Raw genomic sequence first — 17,900 nt, 5'->3', positions numbered from 1 at the left:
AAATCGAATAGGTTTGGCGTTGCCACTAAAAATAATTCTGCATGCGCGGTCCTTGCTGTGCAAAGTCTGGCAACAGCATGCGATATTTCGATATCCACCAGTTTAACGGTGTGACCGTTTTGTAGAAAACTTTAAATGCATAGGATTTCCTTTTTTATTTTTGGTATTTTCATTGTTATTTTAGTGCTAAAACGGCGCGTAAATAACTTGTTTTTTTTTCTGATATAAAAAAATGTCGATTACGCTCGATTTCAATGGAAAGAACTTGGCCAAAGGCAAGTCGTTGGAGCTGCACTACTTGCCGGCCAAGGTGGACGGCGATGGCGAAGCTAATGTGCAGGAATACTTCAACAACTACACGAGGGAAGCTTCCGAGTATGGTACTGGAATTCTTACAAACGCTTTGCGTGGTTATCCACTGGTAGGCGAACGACTAAAAGTGCCCGAAGGATTCCAGGGACTGGTGCTCCAGGAAACCGACAAGCCCCTCAGCGAGTCCTCAGACCGGCAACTACGTCTCACTGGCGTTTTTGAAGAGTTTACCTACTGGAACTACGACAAAGTGCCATCCAATGGCGATGCCTTCCGACAGGCGCTCGTCATGGCAGATGTGGCCCAGGCTGTAGGTCAATTTACTGTTTCAAGAGACCTTTAATAACTCTATCTTGTCTACAGTTGTCGCAGCCGATCAGCGAACAAGCTTTGGAAGCGGAAATTACACGGAACAAGGAAAACGCCAAAAGCAGTCCCTAGCCTTCAGTTCTTAAGCGCGCTTACAGCGTTTATTATATAGTATTCCAAAAGCTAATCAAATACATATGTATCTTCACAATTCGTAGACTTAAGCTGGTATAAAAGTTTCCGTTAATAAGTAGGTGGTAGTGGTGATGGTGGCTTCACTCATCGGCGTCCTCGAATCGCTCGTCGTCGTCGTCCAGGCTGAGGTTCTGCATGCCGCCCACCTCGCCACCGTTGCGGCCCAGTGTGAGGGCATCCTGCTCCATATCCTCGTCGTCCATACCGCCGGCATCCTCCATGGGGTCACTGTCCTCCGAGTCGCTGTCCGCCGAGTCTGGATGCAGCGCCTGACAAGTGGTCATGGCGCTATACATGGTGTCCACCGTGTGAATGTCGTCCGGCAGCAGCCAGCACTCTGTCACCTCCTCAAGCTGCTCGTCAACGGCGTCCTCGAAATTGTCCTCCTCGTCGTGCTCGTCGCTGCCATTGCCCTCATCCACCTCGGCGTCATTACCGACTCCGGCTCCAGCTCCGTTCTGGCCATTAACCGCCGGCTGCGGCGGATCGCCGTAGACGCCGCTCCACTCCACCTTGTGGTCCAGCATGAAGTATATGCATTTCCGTGGGTTTGAGGAGATCCCGTGAAGACTGACCTGCTTCCACTCGATGGAAATGCCCTCGGCCAGATCGCTTGGCTGCCAGGAGAGCGTGCTAAAAAACCGGGGATGTTTTAGCATGAACAAAAAACGGTGCCGGCTTTGTGCGAAAAAAGCTTACTTTTGGGCTATGTAAATGGTGCCCTCGCCGACGACTTTGTCGCCGAGTTTAAGTTTTATGTTGTTGGCCGTGTACATAAGGCCGTACTCTGGTGGCGAAACGGGCATTATCAGCACCATTTTAATACAGTAATAGTTTAAAAATGCGATCAAACAATTGGCGAAATGTGCAATTATTTATTTGGTGTTGGTAAATATTTGCCTATATTATGGTGTTGGGAAGCGCGCATACAATTTGGTCTCCGAATAGTCTGGCAACGCCTAATCAAATTTTCCACCATTTTACAGGTGCCTATGTGTGGAAAATTCTTTATATGGGGCCATGCGAGATTTGTACATATTGCCTTTGCACGTGGGAAATATCTTTAATCACATTGATACTTAAGAAAACTACTTGTTTTAGCGAGCTACCAGATCTCCTGAAATGGTAATAATTTGGCGCTATAGCCGCGGTCACACTGTTCGGTAGCGTCTCGTTCAATTATCAGCAGTTAAAATTCGGGTTAAAAAAGAAAATATGTGCTCGAGCGACAAATGATCGGCAATTAAACAACGCTCCTAAAACGGGAAACACGACGGACGGGATTTGAGAGAAGCAACCTTTGGGATTTGTGAACAAACTGGTCGTCCTTCCTACGACTCTTCGTTGTTGTTGTTTTTGCGTTTCCGCTGTCCCTGGTCATTGTTGTTGTGCAGTGTTGACTCGATTGAGAGAAATCCACAATGGACACGGACCATGCGAGCCTAACTGATCCTAGGGACCGGGATTTGGCCGCGCGCATGCGTCGATGCAACTATGAGAAGTACAAATCCTTGGTGCGCATGCACCTCTCCTTTGAATTGGAACTTAACACGGATGAGTAAGTGGATTGACCTTGGGTGGAGAGCGAATAACTAATCACTCACCTGCAGGTTCGATCTCCCCTGCCACGAGATTGTTTACGAGGAAAAGGGCAAACTGAAAAAGTGGAATCGTCTGTCCAAGAAACATCGCCTGGGGCATGGAGGAGGAGCTGCCACCGCTTGTGCTCAAGGCTCAGGCAGTAAATCTGTGGGCAATAGTCCCACAGAAACGCTACAGCAGCAAATTGATCCAGGCTTCCTGATGCATCTGCAGGAGCTCAAGGAGTTCCTCATGCTGGAAAAGAGTGGGTTTTACATTAAAGACCTTGAAAATAGTTAAATTTATTATGCTTCCCTGACAGATCTAACACAGGAGGGCCTGTTTCGCAAAACAGGCGCCGTGACCCGACAAAATGAACTACGATTGCACATTCAGCACGACAAGCCACTTGACCTTCAGCTGGCTGGCTTTTCCGCCCACGACTGCGCTACCGTTTTTAAGAGTTTCCTGGCTGAACTGCCAGAACCTTTGCTCACCGATGCCCACTATCCAGCTCATCTACAGATTGCACCTCTCTGCCAGGCCCTTAGTGGGCAGGTGGCGGACACTGGCGAGCGTCAACAGCACCTGCTTAACTCAGTACAACTGCTGTTACTGCTCCTGCCTGAGGAACATCGCGATCTCCTGCGGCACATAATCGAAATGCTGCATGCGGTGGCGCAGCACGAGAAAAGCAACAAGATGAGCGCCGAGAACTTGGCCACCTTGTTCACGCCGCACTTGATATGCCCCCGGCAGTTGCCGCCAGAGGTCCTGCACTACCAGGCCAAGAAAATGTCTAGCATAGTGTCGTACATGATTGTCCGCGGCGTGGACATCTTTGAAGTGCCCGGGAAGCTGTCTACCGACATCCGGGCGTACTTTCTTGAACGCAAACGCAAGAAAACCATGTCGCCGGAACAAACGCTCGATGAGTCCATCTCGGACGTCTCGACGGTCAACACGGTGTACACTTTTGTAGATCGCGCCGCGACCGCAGCGGCCACCAACACAAATAACACGGACACGGAATTGGCGCAACTATACGCGCACATCCAGAGCATGCCGGAGTCGTCCAAGAAGAGGAGATTAATCAAGCAATTTAACAAACAGAACGGACAGGGTATGAAGAGCTTGTATTTTTGGAGAATGGTTCTAAATACTTGCATTTTTTAGGCACACCCTTGCAGTTGGTGGTAATGAATCGTCTGAAGAACAATGAGGCAACGCGAAGTGCCAAGTCTCTGGGCGATTCAATAAAGAAGCACATTTTTCACAAGAGCCTCATGTCGCGCACTCCGAAGAGGGTGCCGCCCCCAAGTTTCCACCTAGCCGGTGGTACCGAGGTGAGCTTGGCTTTAGTAGCATGGATGTCTGTGTTTGGTAACTAACCGCATGTCTTCTCATCTATTCTATCGTTACATAGACGCCCAACCTGTCGCATGTGAAGCAACCTAAGCTGAGGGTACTCTTTCAGAGCCCCACGCCACCCACACCCTCATCATCTACCATTACCAGCGTCACGCTTGCCACTAACCCCAGGCATCCGCTTCAAAAATCCATCTCATCCGCCTCCCTCAAGATCGAGTCGTCGTCCTCGGACAGCAGCTCCACCTGTGCGCCCGGCAGCAGCATCTCGGCTCCAGTGAGTCGCCAGCAGTCGAAAGAGCTGCCGCACGGAGCGGTCGGAGGAGCTGCTGTTCCCGGTCAGGATGCGGACGAAATCGATGCTGATTGCTGTGTGACGCCACTGAAAATCATGTCAGCAGCTGCCAGGCAGCTAATGGACAAAAAGAGCGTGGTCTGGGACGAGCACCGTCTGCTAGAGGTCGAAGAGTACTCGAATCCTTCCACGCCGGTGCAGCAATCCGCGCGCTATAAATCAGAGCCTAATCTCTCGAGTATACTGCCACAGGTGCATGGCGGCGGGGATCACGAGGACGACGACGGACCACTCACTCCCATTGTCGAGGGAGCCAGTACAGCGGCTGCAACCAGCAGCCACGTTGGCCGATCGATTACCCGGAAACTAATGAAGGGCGTCAGCATGGGCAATCTCAGATTCCCATTCAGCACGCCGGAGACAACGAAGCGTTTGGTCCGAAGTGTTTCTGCCACCCTACGAAGGCGTCCTAGTGGCGAGGAGGCTAAGCACGCGCCACTGCTTGAGGATGTGGATGACAGCGATGAGGAGGAAGCGGCACACCAAGCAGATGAGGATGACGATGATACGCTGTCGGAGAACAATTCGAATGAACTGCCTGCTTTGAACCTGGGCTATCAGCAGATCCTGCAGAGCAGCGTATACCGGAACATGGATCTCATAACGAGCACACCAGCTCTCCACATGGGACGGCGTTCTATGTCGCCTATTACAAAATCGACTCAACGCATGCCCAAGGCGATGCAGGTGCGACAAAAACTAGGTTCCTTAATTAAAATAATGGTAGAATACCTGATAGAAAGTATTTTATTTTACACTAAAAGTCTCGAAAGCGTTAATTTTGGAACGATTTCTTTCTAATGTCCAAATTGCTTGCTAAAGAGTCAATTAACATCTTGAGATTTTAGTCTATAATCTTATGATCCTATTTAATATATTCTGGTCTTTTTAGGAATCTATAATGACGCCGCGCTCGAGGAAGCCCGTGATGCTGCTTACAGCCTTGGCTGGCAATGGCGAGAAGCAGCTTAACTTGAGCCTTTCCGAGCAGGAGGAACAGGACTCGATTGTTAGTACGCCCACCAAGCAACGAGATCCGCCCTCGCTGCACAGCGAGGATGCCACATCCCTGGGCGGTTATGCGGAGATTTTGAGGCACCAGCATAGCTTTGCCCTTCTTAACTCACGCCAGCGGACGACCAGCAGCAGCAACAGCAACGAAGAATCCAAGCCCTTAAATGCCCTATCCAGTGATTTTAAGTGAGTTAGGACAATGCTAAATAGAATTTAACCGAATATGGTTCTTACTTGTGTCCATGGTTGTTCCGTAGAGAATACTTGCTCACACGAAGCGTGCTGACAGCCAGCCCGGCGGACTTGTCGTTTGCCAGTCGCTCAGATGACTTTGATGGAGCCAGCACCACACAGGACATCGATGACTTAGACGAATCTGATCTGAGTCCCAGCCTGCTGTACTGCCTTGACGGAAACGAGCCCACGTTGGCATCGCCATTTACCAACAGCAACGGGCGAAAACGGTCGGCAGGCGAACCCTTGAAGTCTGTCCTTATTCCAAATGACGACGATGATGAGTCGGACAACAAGGAGAACATGAAGAACGTCCAAGAGCATCATTCGCGCACCAAAAAGCTGCTAATTACTTCTCCCGCGGAGTATCCGGGCGAAACGGCCCTCTAGCTTTAAGTCAAGCTAATCGCACTCCTAAGATATATGCATAAAATAACGTTAAAACCGTTGTACGGTTTTAAAAAATCATCTCTCATCAAAATGTTTAAGAAAAAGATTGCTTCCGTTAAACAAGGAAAAAAAATCACATATTTTCGGTATGATACGTTCTCTCGTTTTAACTTGGTCGCGTCCTAAAATTTTAGCCTAAGACCTAACATTACAAATGCATGCTTCAAAAAAACTATAAAACAACATATATAATTATATATAATCGGAAAGTAAGTGGTGTTCTTTATGTAAAGATTAAGAGTGTTAAGGCAACGTTGGGGGTAAGTGAGAGTTTCCGTACTGATTAGATGGTTGAATAATGTGTTTACAAGTACTTGAGATAGCATTTAGCAGTTTGTAGTGGGGAAATATACCTCATTGTGCTATTTGGATGCCAGCTGAAGGATTATACAAGAAAGCAAACGTATATGTAAGCTTCTTAAGATTTTTAATTAAACATCAGAAGTTTATGTATCAATACTGTGATAAGGCAAGGCAATTATAATTGTTTCAAATGTTAAAGAAATACAGAATCAGGATTTTTAAAAATTGTGTAAATTCGAAAACTAAAAAAAAAACTTTTTTAAATATTGTCCCAATAACGTTTTTTGTACATTTGTCCCAATCAAAATCTCAAGTTTTCCAACACTAAATATGCTGTCCAGGTGCCGCTTGTCAACACAGTTTTAAACAGCTGACTTTTGTTGATAGTTTGCCGAAAAACACAAATTATTTGCCGAAATTGAACAATTTCTTTTGATTTTCAAACAAAACCAGTGACTAAACAAAACGAAATGGGAACCTGGGTGCTAGAGGTGGCGAAGATGGGCATGTACATGGCCTTTCCCGTGACGCTTTTCCACATCTTCAACCAGCCCGAGTATTTCGAGGAATGGGTGACCAAAAAGAAGCGTGAACTGTATCCACCAGAAAGCAAAAGCCACCACGAGGAGCTGCAGCGTGCGATCCGGGAACACCATGCCCAACACGACGCCAAAATGTTGAAGGCCATGGAGGAGGCGGAGCGCAAGAATTAGATATCATGATCCATATCCCAACCTGGAGTTAATCCCTGTTATATAACCGGGGGCAATCAAACAAACGAATACCTCTCCCGGTGCTCCAAAATCGGGAGTGACTAACCCAACCGCTTTGTATTTCTATGCGACGTAATAAAAACTTGTGTTGTATTGTTAACCGAAAAACACTCGAATCGAGGATACGATAAGTGTTTACCAGTGTAAATCATCAGGAAATACCTGTGATGCGGCTGCTCCGAGCGATACTCGAAATGCATTTCGAATCTCCGATATCGCTCGAAAACAACTGCAGTCCAAGTACCCGCACCGGTGGGTGGAGGGTGGCTTTGCCTCGATAAGGCTTATTACATGTTTATTGGGCCACAAGGAGACCCCTTGGGACAACTTCACACTGGGCTATTCAGTCAAATAATATCAATCGCGGTAATCGCTTATCTGCTTTGGCCGAGCCCGCTCTCCATCCCCGGTTATCGGGAGAGTCCGCCACTGCCGATAGCCTGCTTGACCGCCAAGTGACCGTTGGTTCTCGAGTGGGCCCGGTTATGCGGCGATTTTGTCACAGTTCTAGGAGTCCGACCCAATCTCAACCTCCTTTACATGTGTTTTAAGCGTGATGCTCACAGCTATGTTTGTTTTCAGAGAGATTAGATGAACTCCGTCCGATTTACCCCCATTCAATTATTTTGTTCCGTCGTAGGGTCTCTCATTATCTAATTTTCACACGCCAGCCCAGAACCAATTGTTCACTCGTAAATCACAACATACCGGAAATAAAGTCTTGATTAGGCCGAAGACAAACTACACTACTTTTTGCAGCTTAAGAAGCTCTTTGTAAAAATTATATTTTTAAGTTGTTTTCTTAGTCGCAGATTAGATTTTTTAGAATAATACTTAGATAAAAAAAAAAACTTTTTAATGTAATATCATTATGGATAGCTTGGCTTTCATATTAAATCGGCAATATACCTGATATAGAGTATAATCAAATGATTTAATGGATGTTCAAAGAAAATGTCACTTTAACTCGGATTTTAGCACCTAAAAGTGAATACGATACAAAATTCACTAACTAATTCACACAAATTAAGCTACATTATTAAATGTTGTATAATATTGATTTCGTTTAGTTGCTCAAAAATGTTCTAACTAATAAAAATGAGGAAATAAAGTTCAAGTCGAATAGCTTATTAACAAAACTATCGAAATTTTGATCGAATATTAAAAAAAAAAATTGCATAATGTTCGGGGTAAATTTTTTTTGGATAATAGTATAGAACTTAAAAAAATTTTGCAATCCTTAATTAAAGGAAATATGTTAGAATATAATTAAAATCCTTATTCGTAATATTTTAAACTTGAAAAGGGTTTCTAATAGCCAACGTTTCATTTAGAGTTTCAGCATTTTATAAATAAATTCTATTCAATTTTACAATTTATTTCAATACAAAAGAATTCCTAAGATTCCAATTCCCATTAATTAATAAAATTCATATGTTTTAAGATTTAATTTCACAATAGGTAAAATTATGAAGGAAGTATTTAAATTGTAGGCGAATCCCAAAACAAAATCCACCTACTCAACCCAACCTATCCAGTTGGTAGGGCTAGTGGGGATACTCTCCCGCAGGGCATAATCGGGGAATTGTTATATAGAAACACTTGATTGCTCTTATAACGACGTGTGTTGTTTGTGGAACCGGGATAAACGTATCGGCAGACGTTTAATTAGCTGCCTCGGCTTTCAACTGATTTTCGGGGCTTTCAATGACGCTGTGCCTCCACCCACTCCACATTCTCCTCCCCCTCTTCCTGCGCCGATCAAGAGTAGTACTAACTGCTAGCCACTGATTTACGACTATAACTTGCAGTGGTTCGCAGTTTACGTCGCTGTCGACTGCGGCGCTTTAGTTATCGCATGGAAAGCTATTTTTCCAGCCAAATAACGGTCGTGTGGCGAATTCAGTTCACTTGCAACGATCGAGAAGAGAGCATCAATCATGTCCAAGGGATCGGTACTGCCTCAATATATTGCTGGGCTGTCGGCTAGCTTTGGCGCCCTTTGCATGGGCGCCAGCATCGGTTGGTCCTCGCCCGTGGAGGCGATGATTACGAAGAGCTACGACTACGGCTTTCCCATCACGACCAGTCAGTTTGGCTGGATATCCTCGCTGCTGACACTGGGCGCCACAGTGATCTGCATACCCATTGGCTTTTCCATCGACTGGATTGGACGCAGACCTACCATGTTGGCATTGATCCCGCCCTATATGGTTGGCTGGGTCCTCATGATCTGGGCAAATAACGTGGCCATGCTGTACTGCGGACGCTTCATCCTGGGCATGTGTGGAGGGGCTTTTTGTGTGACGGCACCCATGTATTGTACGGAAATCAGCCAGACGGCGCTAAGAGGCACCATCGGCGCCTTCTTCCAGCTGCTGATCGTGTCGGGTGTGTTGTATGGTTATTTGGTGGGAGCCTACCTGTCCCTTGATCTCATCAACATCCTGTGCGCCATCCTGCCCCTGATCTTTGCCATCGTGCACTTCTTTATGCCGGAGTCGCCGGTTTACTTGGCAATCAAGGGACGAAATGAGGATGCTGCCGCTGCCCTGCAGTGGCTCCGAGGCAAGAATGCCAATATCGATGACGAGTTCAAGGAGATCATGGAGGAGACCCAAAGGCAGAATGACCTGCCCAAGGTAAGTACTTAAATATTTATTTTCAAGATTCAGAATCTGAATTTCAGACAATCAGGGACTGAAACTAAAGAAAATATTACATTTTAAAATCCGTCTTAATTTTTCCCGACTCTTATTCAAATAAAAATATTTATAAATAGTTTATAGCTCTTTTATGACACTATTTGAAAGTTATTTATATTTTCTGTTATTTAAAAATATTATTTGATGACTCTGTTTTTATATATAAATTCAGGATAATTACAAATACAGAAATAACATTTTTTCGAAAATGTAAAGGGTCCTTACAACTTTTTTTTTTCTAAATTGCAGACCAATATCCTAGTGGCTCTGCGTCGCCCTATTGTCTTGAAGGGTCTCGGCATTGCTGTGCTCCTACAGGTGTTTCAACAGTGGACAGGAATCAACGCCGTTCTGTTCTATTCCACCTCCATATTCGAGGATACAGGTTCTGGTATTACCGGCACTGAAGCCACGCTTATTATCGGAGTCACCCAGGTTGTCAGCACGCTTATTGGAGTTCTTATTATCGACAAGGCTGGCCGAAGGATTTTGCTCCTGATCTCCGGCCTCCTGATGGCCATTACCACTGCTGCGATGGGCGTATACTTCCAGCTAAAGGAGAGCAATCCGGGTTCAATGGACAACTTTGGGTGGCTGCCCATCTCCAGCATTTGCCTCTTCATCGTGTTCTTCTCGATCGGATTTGGACCTGTGCCGTGGCTGGTCAATGCCGAGCTCTTCTCGGAGGATGTAAAGAGTGTGGCTGGATCGATTGCCGGCACCAGCAACTGGCTGTCGGCCTTCATGGTGACGCTGCTCTTCCCGATCCTCAAGGAAGCGATACACGCAGGGCCTACCTTCTGGATATTCACTGTGATCGCTGTGCTCTCCTTCTTATACTCGTTGTTCTTTGTGCCGGAGACCAAGGGCAAGACGATAATTGAGATCCAGCACATGCTCTCCGGCGGCAAGGTGGAGAAGAACAACACGACGTGATACTTTTTTATATGACACTATTTTTCATGTTCTCTTTTTAAGCCAATAGGAAATTGTTATGTGTAAGATGTGACGATCCTGATCAATAAAGTAAAATTTAAATATAAATATAAAGTAAATCATAAGAGCATGTCTATTTGCTCAGCATACATTTAAAATAACCTAATTAATTTGGAATACCTTGTTTAACAAATTTCTTTCGACAAAATCATTGATAAGAATCGAAAATCAAACCAACGAAGCTTTTCCCGCCCTTTACAGTGTGCCCAGTCGGTGCTTCAAATTATACACTTGGTGCGTGCATTACAGCATTACGCTGGTCACACTGGTAAAACTTCACGGCCGGCTGTTCGGTGTGTTCTTTGTTAAGTTTATATTTGATTTCAACTTTTTGTTTAGCTTTTAAAGTGTTTGTAGCGCTCTTTCTCATTTAAAAGAACAGATTTTGATTGAATGTAATACATAGATGAGCCGGGCTCATTGAATAACGTCCTTACAAGCTTCCAAGTGAAATAAGTCGGGAGCACAGGTGGTTGTTAATATCATGTAACTTGTCTATTAAAAAACTGGTGAATCCCCGATTTTGTGTTAAAGCTACATTCAGCAACCCAGCAAGCTGTGAGCGGCCTGGTGGGACACGTCAGCAATAATTGGCGAAGCGTCGTCTTCGGAGTGAGTTTAAGAAAACACTCATTCAGCAATAAGCACAAATGAAAAATCTTCCGTGCCTAAGTGAAAGATTATATTTTTCAATTTCTTCTTTCTGTAGTCGAAAAAGTTAGTATATTGGACTAGAGGTTCATCATGGGCGACAGCGGAAACAACATGCAGGCCATAGAAATAAAGGTGAGTGCGTCTATGTCGTCCCTTTACTACGTATTGGATTTATATTTATTTGTGATCATTTTGATAAACCGCAGCCTCGCGACTATCAATTGCGTCTGGTGGACTACTTAACCAAGCATAATGGCATCATCTACTTGCCCACCGGATCCGGCAAGACCTATGTGGCCATCCTGGCACTCAAGCGCTTCTCCCAGGACATGGACAAGTGAGTGATTCTCATCAGAAATTAATTTGGACTTTAATAAACATTCCTTTGCTGGATTGTTTACCTTTGCAATTTCATCAGAACCATCGAAGATGGCGGCAAGCGGGCACTCTTTATGTGCAACACCGTGGAGCTGGCCCGCCAGCAGGCGGTGGCACTAAAGCGCCACACCAACTTCAAGGTCGGATTCTATGTGGGTGAGCAGGGCGTAGACGATTGGCCCCGAGGCAAATGGCAGGAAGAAATTCACGATAAGCAAGTGAGTACTGCCTAGTGAACAAGAAAGGAGATGGGGGAAACGATGACGTGTCGCAGTTGCACATCGGCACGTTTGGAATAAATAAAAGTACACACATACTGGAACAATTTATATATACACATATGCGGTGTTGACTGAGAATGCTTGAGGGGAAATAGGATCAGCAATTTTACGACCGCACTGGGAATTGGATTTCAATAAGTTATGAGCCGTCCACTCACATTTCTCATATTTTCATAGTCCAAACAATATTCATATTTTTTATCTTTGGAGTCCTGTGCAATATTTATTGGTGGAATAATTCATACCATTGGGATAAATCTATTTGAGAAACAGAGATAATCCCAAATTTAGTCAACAATGTCTGAGAACCTACTTATAAACCTTTCCCTCTGGAACATAACCCCAAAAAAAAATTCAAAATTCCATAAAATACACATGTTATATGTTTCTGTATTAGGTTCTGGTGGGCACCGCCCAAGTGATTCTGGACATGTTCGCTCAGCGCTACTTGGAACTTGGGTCCGTAAGCATTGTAATAATAGACGAATGTCACCACGGTACTGGCCATCATCCATACCGCGAGTTCATGCGCCTGTTCCTGTTCGTTGGCCAAAACCAGAAGCTGCCACGCGTAGTGGGCCTCACGGGAGTCCTTATCAAGGGAAATGAAATCAAGCAGGTGGCGAAGAAGCTCCAGGAGCTAGAGACGACATTTCGCGGAAAAATCATCACCGTGTCCGACTCAAAGGAAATGGAGAACGTGATGCTGTAAGGACATTGAACTCGTTAATAGGATGCCTCACGATTTTTACTCTATTGCTTTGTAGTCACTCCACCAAGCCCAAGGAGTACCTGCTGAGGTTTCCATCCCACATCCACACCTTTGAGGTTGTGATCAAAATTAATGAGAGTATTCTGAGGTTCTTTCGATGCTTAGACACAATGACCATTGGCAAGCAGCCAGTGCGCATGTCGAAAGGATTGCAGGCGCAGCGCGATCCGCACAAGAAGGGTGCTGTCAAGTTATTGTTCAACGACTTCATGTTTCAGATGAAGGAGTATGGCATATACCCCGCCTCCATAGCCATTGTCTCGCTGATTGTCGAGTTTGAAATAAAAAAGCGCCAGGCGGAGACTATCGCCCTAAAATCTATGTACAGAGGGGCCATCCAGTTGTGCGAACATATCCGTCACCTGTTGGATTTTAAACTCCAAGACATGGTGAATGAGGACGGCTTGGTGAACACGGAGGATGTTATCATGAACTTCTCCACCCCGAAAGTACAGAGATTCCTGCAATACCTCAAGACGACTTTCGCCGGTAAGCAGCCAAATGATATCTGCTGTCTGGTCTTTGTTGAACGCCGATACTCCTGCAAGTGCATTCTCGGCATGTTGCTGGCCTTCATCAAAAATACGCCGGAGCTGCGCGACGTGCTGGTTCCGCAGTTTATGGTAGGCCGAAACTCCATCTCCCAGGATTTTGATAGCGTCCTGGAGCGCAAGTGGCAAAAATCGGTAGGTGTTGCCAAGGGCCTAACATAACATTTATTATTTCGATTCTATTACCCGTCGCAGGCCATTCAGCAGTTCCGGGATGGCGAAGCCAACCTAATGGTCTGCTCCAGCGTACTGGAAGAGGGCATCGATGTTCAAGAATGCAACTATGTGCTCATCTTGGATGCTCTCAAGACTTTCAACATGTACGTGCAAACGAAGGGACGAGCTCGCTCCAAGAATGCCCAGTTCATAATGTTCGCGTCGGAAGTGGAGACAGCCAAGATCTCACAGCAAATTGGCCAGTATCGCGAAGCTCATGCCGAAATTGCCGAGTATCTGAAAGAGCGAGTTTTGGACCGAGCTGAACCACAACTAGACGAGATTACCGAACACTTCCGGGACATAATACCGCCGTACAAGAACGAACATGGCGCCCTTCTTTTGCCCAGCAATGCCCTCATCCTGCTCCATCGGTATTGTCAAAGTCTGCCGTCGGATGCCTTTGGCTTTGTGGTTCCGTGGATCAATTTGCTCGAGGACCGTGAGAGGCAAGAGAAATTTGGTAATTCTGCGGCTCGAAAGCCCGTGGTTTCCATCACTATGCCGCTAACTTCCAGACTTAAGGAAACGATTTATGTAAGCTACAGCTAAAGAGTTGAAGATATTTGAAGTTCCTAAGCTAGTTTTATTTTGTCAGAGCGATCCCATGGACTGCGTGAAGTCCGCCAAAATTTCGGCTGCTTTTAAGGTCTGCAAGCAACTCTATCTTATGGGAGAACTCAACGAGCGATTCCTTCCCTTTACGCTGAAAGAGCGAATAACGGCCATTGCTGACATCCACTTTGAGCACTGGAAGAAGTACGGTGACGATGGTGAGTCTCTAAATCATTGCTCAATAGAAAATTAGTCATTGGAGTTACTCCATGTTCCTTTCAGTGACTACGGTGGTCCGCAGGGAGGCGACAAAGATACAAACCTACAAGACCGACTGTCCGGCGGAGTTTCTCGACGCCCGCCCCCGCGTTGGTGAAGTGTGCTACGCCTACGAGATCTTACTGCAGCCGCGTTTTGAACAAAACGATTACACGGAACATATGTATCAAAATCTCCAGACGTCGTGCAACTTTGCCCTTTTGTTGCGCAATAAACTTCCCCGTCTGGCGGAGATGCCGCTGTTCAGTCACCAGGGCGAAGTGTGTGTCCGTGTGGCGGAGACTCCACTGGAGGTTGTCATCCAGAATGAAAAACAGCTGGAGTTGCTGCATCAGTTCCACGGCATGCTGTTTCGCGATATACTAAGGATCTGGCATCCGTACTTTGTGCTGGACCGACGCAGCAAGGAGAATTCCTATCTGGTTGTTCCCCTTTCTGTGCTGAGCGATGGTCAAGGTAAAGGCATAGATTGGCCATTGGTCATAAAGTTCCAAAAATTGCCCCAGCCGGAGAAGGTCAGTGTGCAGCAGCGCAAGCAGCAGCCGGCTCCCCGTCCCGAGGACTTTGAGGGCAAGATCGTCACTCAGTGGTATGCCAACTACGAGGAAAAGCGCATGTTGGTCACCAAGGTGCACAAGGAGCTCACTCCCTTCAGCCTGATGGAGAAGAACCATCAGGACAAGACTTACTACGAGTTCACGATGTCCAAGTACAGCAACCATATCGAGGACGTTGTGCACCGCGACCAGTTCCTGATCGAGGTTAGGGAAATCACGGAGCAGCTAAACTTTTACATCAAAAACCGGACAAAGAGTTCGGCACAGAGTAAGGCCAAGGCCAAAGTGGTTCTTATACCAGAGCTGTGCTTCAACTTTGGGTTTCCCGGCGATCTCTGGCTGAAGACTATATTCCTGCCAAGTATTCTTCGGCGTTTGCATTTCCTACTTCATGCCGAGGCCCTGCGCAAGCGAATTAATGCCCATCTCGGCCTAGACAAGCTTCCCATCAATGGAGTAAACTACAAGCCCAAGGCCCTGGAAATCGATTGGTCGCTCAAGAGGAACGTAGATCCGCTGGGCAATGCCGTGCCGAACGAAGACTTTGAGGAGCCGCGCTCCTTGCTGGAGCCGTTGCCTACGAAGTCAATTGTGACGGATATGGCAAACCTAACGATCGGCGACTTTGAAAATTCCTGGCAGCAGTACATGGAGCCGAAGGATCTATCGCGGAACATAATGAATATTTATCCCGTGGAGCTGGCCTACTATTACAACTTCACGAAGGGCCATGTATCGAAGATCGATGATATGGAGCTCGAGGATAAAAAGTTCTGGACGGAGACGCAGTTCAAGATGTCCAAAAGGAATGTTTACGATACTAGATCGGTAGCTAAGGCAAACAATGGCCTGCCGGCTTTAATGCCCTCCACCTCGATAGTTGTCCCCGGCATGGAAAGCCGCCTCTCCGTCCTGCAGAAGAGCGTGTCCGATGACCACATTACGCCAGCGGAGCAGGGACAATTTCTGGCTGCCCTCACCTCGGCGGGGTGTTCGGATGTTTACGATATGGAGCGTTTGGAACTGTTAGGCGACTCCTTCCTCAAGCTAAGCGCTACACTCTATCTGACCAGCAAGTATCCGAATTGGAACGAGGGCACCCTTACGCAGGTCAAGTCCAAATTGGTCTCGAACCGTAATCTGCTCTACTGCCTCAGCGAAACGGACATACCAACGAAGATCAACAATTCGCTTTTAACTCCGAAATACACTTGGATACCGCCCAGCGTCAGTCTGCCGCACAACGTGTTAGCCTTGTGGCGGGAAAAACCGGGTCTGGCGGAACTGGTGGGACCACACAATCTGCGCGCCTTGGTGCTCAGCGAGGAGGAGTCACTCACCAAGGGCACCTGCGACGAGCACACCTATCGCAACTTCGTCGACAGCTGCCAGAGTAACGTGAACAGCCATTACGCTGGTGCCGACTTCTCCGCGGAAGTGAACTTCTGCGTAGGTCAGACCAAGATCGCCGACAAGGTGGTGGCCGACACCCTGGAGGCGCTGTTGGGCGTGATTGTGAAGAACTACGGCCTGCAGCACGGCTTCCGGATGCTGGAGTACTTTGGCGTTTGCAAGGCAGACATTGGCAAACCCCTATCCCAACTGTTGGACCTCAGCTTGAGCGGCGACAAGATGCGGGCTAATGTTACCACCACGGAGATCGATAGCTTTCTAATCAATCACACCCATCTGGAGGAGAATCTGGGCTACACATTCAGGGATCGTGGATATCTGCTGCAAGCCCTTACCCATCCTTCGTATCCCACTAATCGCGTCACCGGCTGCTACCAGGAGCTCGAGTTTGTGGGAGACGCCATTCTAGACTTCCTTATCTCTGCACACATTTTCGAGAACAATGTCAAGATGACCCCGGGCCAGCTCACTGATCTGCGATCGGCACTGGTCAACAATACGACTCTGGCCTGCATCTGTGTGCGGCACAGGCTTCACCTGTTTATCCTAGCGGAGAACGCAATGCTATCGGAGACAATAGCCAACTTTGTGAACTTTCAGGAGATCCAGGGACATCGGGTGACCAACCACGTACGCATTCTGGTCGAGGAGAGTGACATTCAGAGCTCTCCTCTGGACTATGATGATGACGATGACTTTGAAATGACCGAGATGATGGGAGCTTCGAAAGCTCTCACACAGCATGGAAAAGGTGATACTCCGGTCAAGGGCGAATATAATATGTCACAGAATGTGGATGTGCCGAAGGCCCTAGGCGATGTCCTGGAGGCTCTGATTGCAGCTGTTTATCTAGACTGTCGCGATCTCAAACGCACCTGGCAAGTCATATACAATCTCTTCGAGCCAGAGATACAGGAATTCTCGCGCAACGTGCCAGTTAATCCGATCCGCCAGCTCTTCGAGCACAAGCTAGCAAATCCTGTCTTTAGTTCGCCCATCGTCGACGAGGATAAAGTGATGATGAGCTGTCAGTTCACCTGCATGGAGAAATCCATCAAGGTATATGGATTCGGCAACAACAGGGATCAGGCCAAGATGGCGGCTGCCAAGCACGCGCTCCAGAAGTTGGCCAAGTGCGATGCCTAGGCCAATGTCGAATGCTCTCTCAACTTATTTAACAACGATGATCTCCATTACGCTTTTAAAGGATATTTCGATCTCCGAATGATCTTCTAAAAGCGGAATGTAGATCATCGTAGTTAAATACAAAGTTTAAAGCACGACACACATTATTGCTTCTGTTAATCAGTAATATAATTGAACAAATAATGCATTTTTTTTAGGCGCTTTGGAAAAAGGTTTAACATGTTAAATATACAAATGTATATGTAAAACCTCTAGTCCATTTTAAAATTGAAAAATATAGAGATCACTTAGGACTTCCAATTCGATTGTTTTGTTCTATTTACAACGAAAACAAAATTCGGATTTTTACTATATTAAATTGTTTTTCAAAATTAATAATTATTTTTGAAACTACAATCTGTTCTTTATTTAGGCTACAATATGGATTTCTTGTTCAAAACAAGCAATCACTTTTGCATCCTAGGCTAAATATCGTAAATAAACTTTTGATAACCATTTAAAAC

The 17,900-nt window shown here is 46.3% G+C and overlaps 6 protein-coding genes across 8 annotated transcripts; 5 read left to right on the top strand and 1 right to left on the bottom strand.

Annotated features, from left to right (window-relative positions):
* Positions 1–81: 81 nt before the first annotated feature.
* On the top strand, positions 82–832 carry LOC110177354 (ribonuclease H2 subunit C). The gene is made up of 2 exons (XM_020944050.2): positions 82–622; positions 676–832. The coding sequence occupies exons 1-2, from the start codon at positions 233–235 to the stop codon at positions 751–753; spliced, it is 468 nt and encodes a 155-aa protein (XP_020799709.2). The 5' UTR covers positions 82–232; the 3' UTR covers positions 754–832.
* Positions 756–1,736, bottom strand: icln (chloride nucleotide-sensitive channel icln). The gene is made up of 2 exons (XM_020944038.2): positions 1,516–1,736; positions 756–1,449 (listed from the first exon to the last, which is right to left on the bottom strand). The coding sequence occupies exons 1-2, from the start codon at positions 1,632–1,634 to the stop codon at positions 897–899; spliced, it is 672 nt and encodes a 223-aa protein (XP_020799697.1). The 5' UTR covers positions 1,635–1,736; the 3' UTR covers positions 756–896.
* A 175-nt stretch (positions 1,737–1,911) lies between these two features.
* On the top strand, positions 1,912–6,031 carry RhoGAP54D (Rho GTPase activating protein at 54D). Its single transcript, XM_020949939.2, has 7 exons — positions 1,912–2,374; positions 2,427–2,662; positions 2,720–3,520; positions 3,574–3,743; positions 3,824–4,807; positions 5,013–5,320; positions 5,392–6,031. The coding sequence occupies exons 1-7, from the start codon at positions 2,238–2,240 to the stop codon at positions 5,756–5,758; spliced, it is 3,003 nt and encodes a 1,000-aa protein (XP_020805598.2). The 5' UTR covers positions 1,912–2,237; the 3' UTR covers positions 5,759–6,031.
* A 399-nt stretch (positions 6,032–6,430) lies between these two features.
* LOC110177728 (protein PET100 homolog, mitochondrial) lies at positions 6,431–7,002 on the top strand. Its single transcript, XM_020944581.2, has one exon. It carries the CDS (start codon positions 6,592–6,594, stop codon positions 6,832–6,834), a length of 243 nt encoding a protein of 80 aa, XP_020800240.1. The 5' UTR covers positions 6,431–6,591; the 3' UTR covers positions 6,835–7,002.
* A 195-nt stretch (positions 7,003–7,197) lies between these two features.
* On the top strand, positions 7,198–10,643 carry LOC110176409 (facilitated trehalose transporter Tret1-2 homolog). The gene is made up of 2 exons (XM_020942752.2): positions 7,198–9,536; positions 9,849–10,643. The coding sequence occupies exons 1-2, from the start codon at positions 8,835–8,837 to the stop codon at positions 10,533–10,535; spliced, it is 1,389 nt and encodes a 462-aa protein (XP_020798411.2). The 5' UTR covers positions 7,198–8,834; the 3' UTR covers positions 10,536–10,643.
* A 197-nt stretch (positions 10,644–10,840) lies between these two features.
* Positions 10,841–17,899, top strand: Dcr-2 (Endoribonuclease Dcr-2). 3 transcript variants are annotated; one of them, XM_020952735.2, is made up of 9 exons: positions 10,841–11,207; positions 11,305–11,381; positions 11,456–11,586; positions 11,668–11,845; positions 12,306–12,616; positions 12,676–13,366; positions 13,427–13,984; positions 14,046–14,220; positions 14,285–17,899. In XM_020952735.2, exons 2-9 carry the CDS (start codon positions 11,340–11,342, stop codon positions 17,395–17,397), a joined length of 5,199 nt encoding a protein of 1,732 aa, XP_020808394.2. In that variant the 5' UTR covers positions 10,841–11,207; positions 11,305–11,339; the 3' UTR covers positions 17,398–17,899. The 3 variants fall into 3 exon arrangements, with proteins under 3 accessions (XP_020808394.2, XP_086684417.1, XP_086684416.1); XM_086828291.1 differs by having other exon boundaries at positions 10,871–10,888; XM_086828290.1 differs by lacking the exon at positions 10,841–11,207 and having other exon boundaries at positions 11,214–11,381.
* The last annotated feature ends 1 nt before the right edge of the window (position 17,900 follows it).

This window comes from Drosophila serrata, unplaced genomic scaffold, assembly GCF_035046125.1.
Source record: "Drosophila serrata isolate PLE 108 unplaced genomic scaffold, ASM3504612v1 contig_184, whole genome shotgun sequence".
NCBI lineage: Eukaryota > Metazoa > Arthropoda > Insecta > Diptera > Drosophilidae > Drosophila > Drosophila serrata.
Note: the sequence above shows the minus strand (reverse complement) of the source record. Positions and strands in the feature narration are given on the sequence as shown.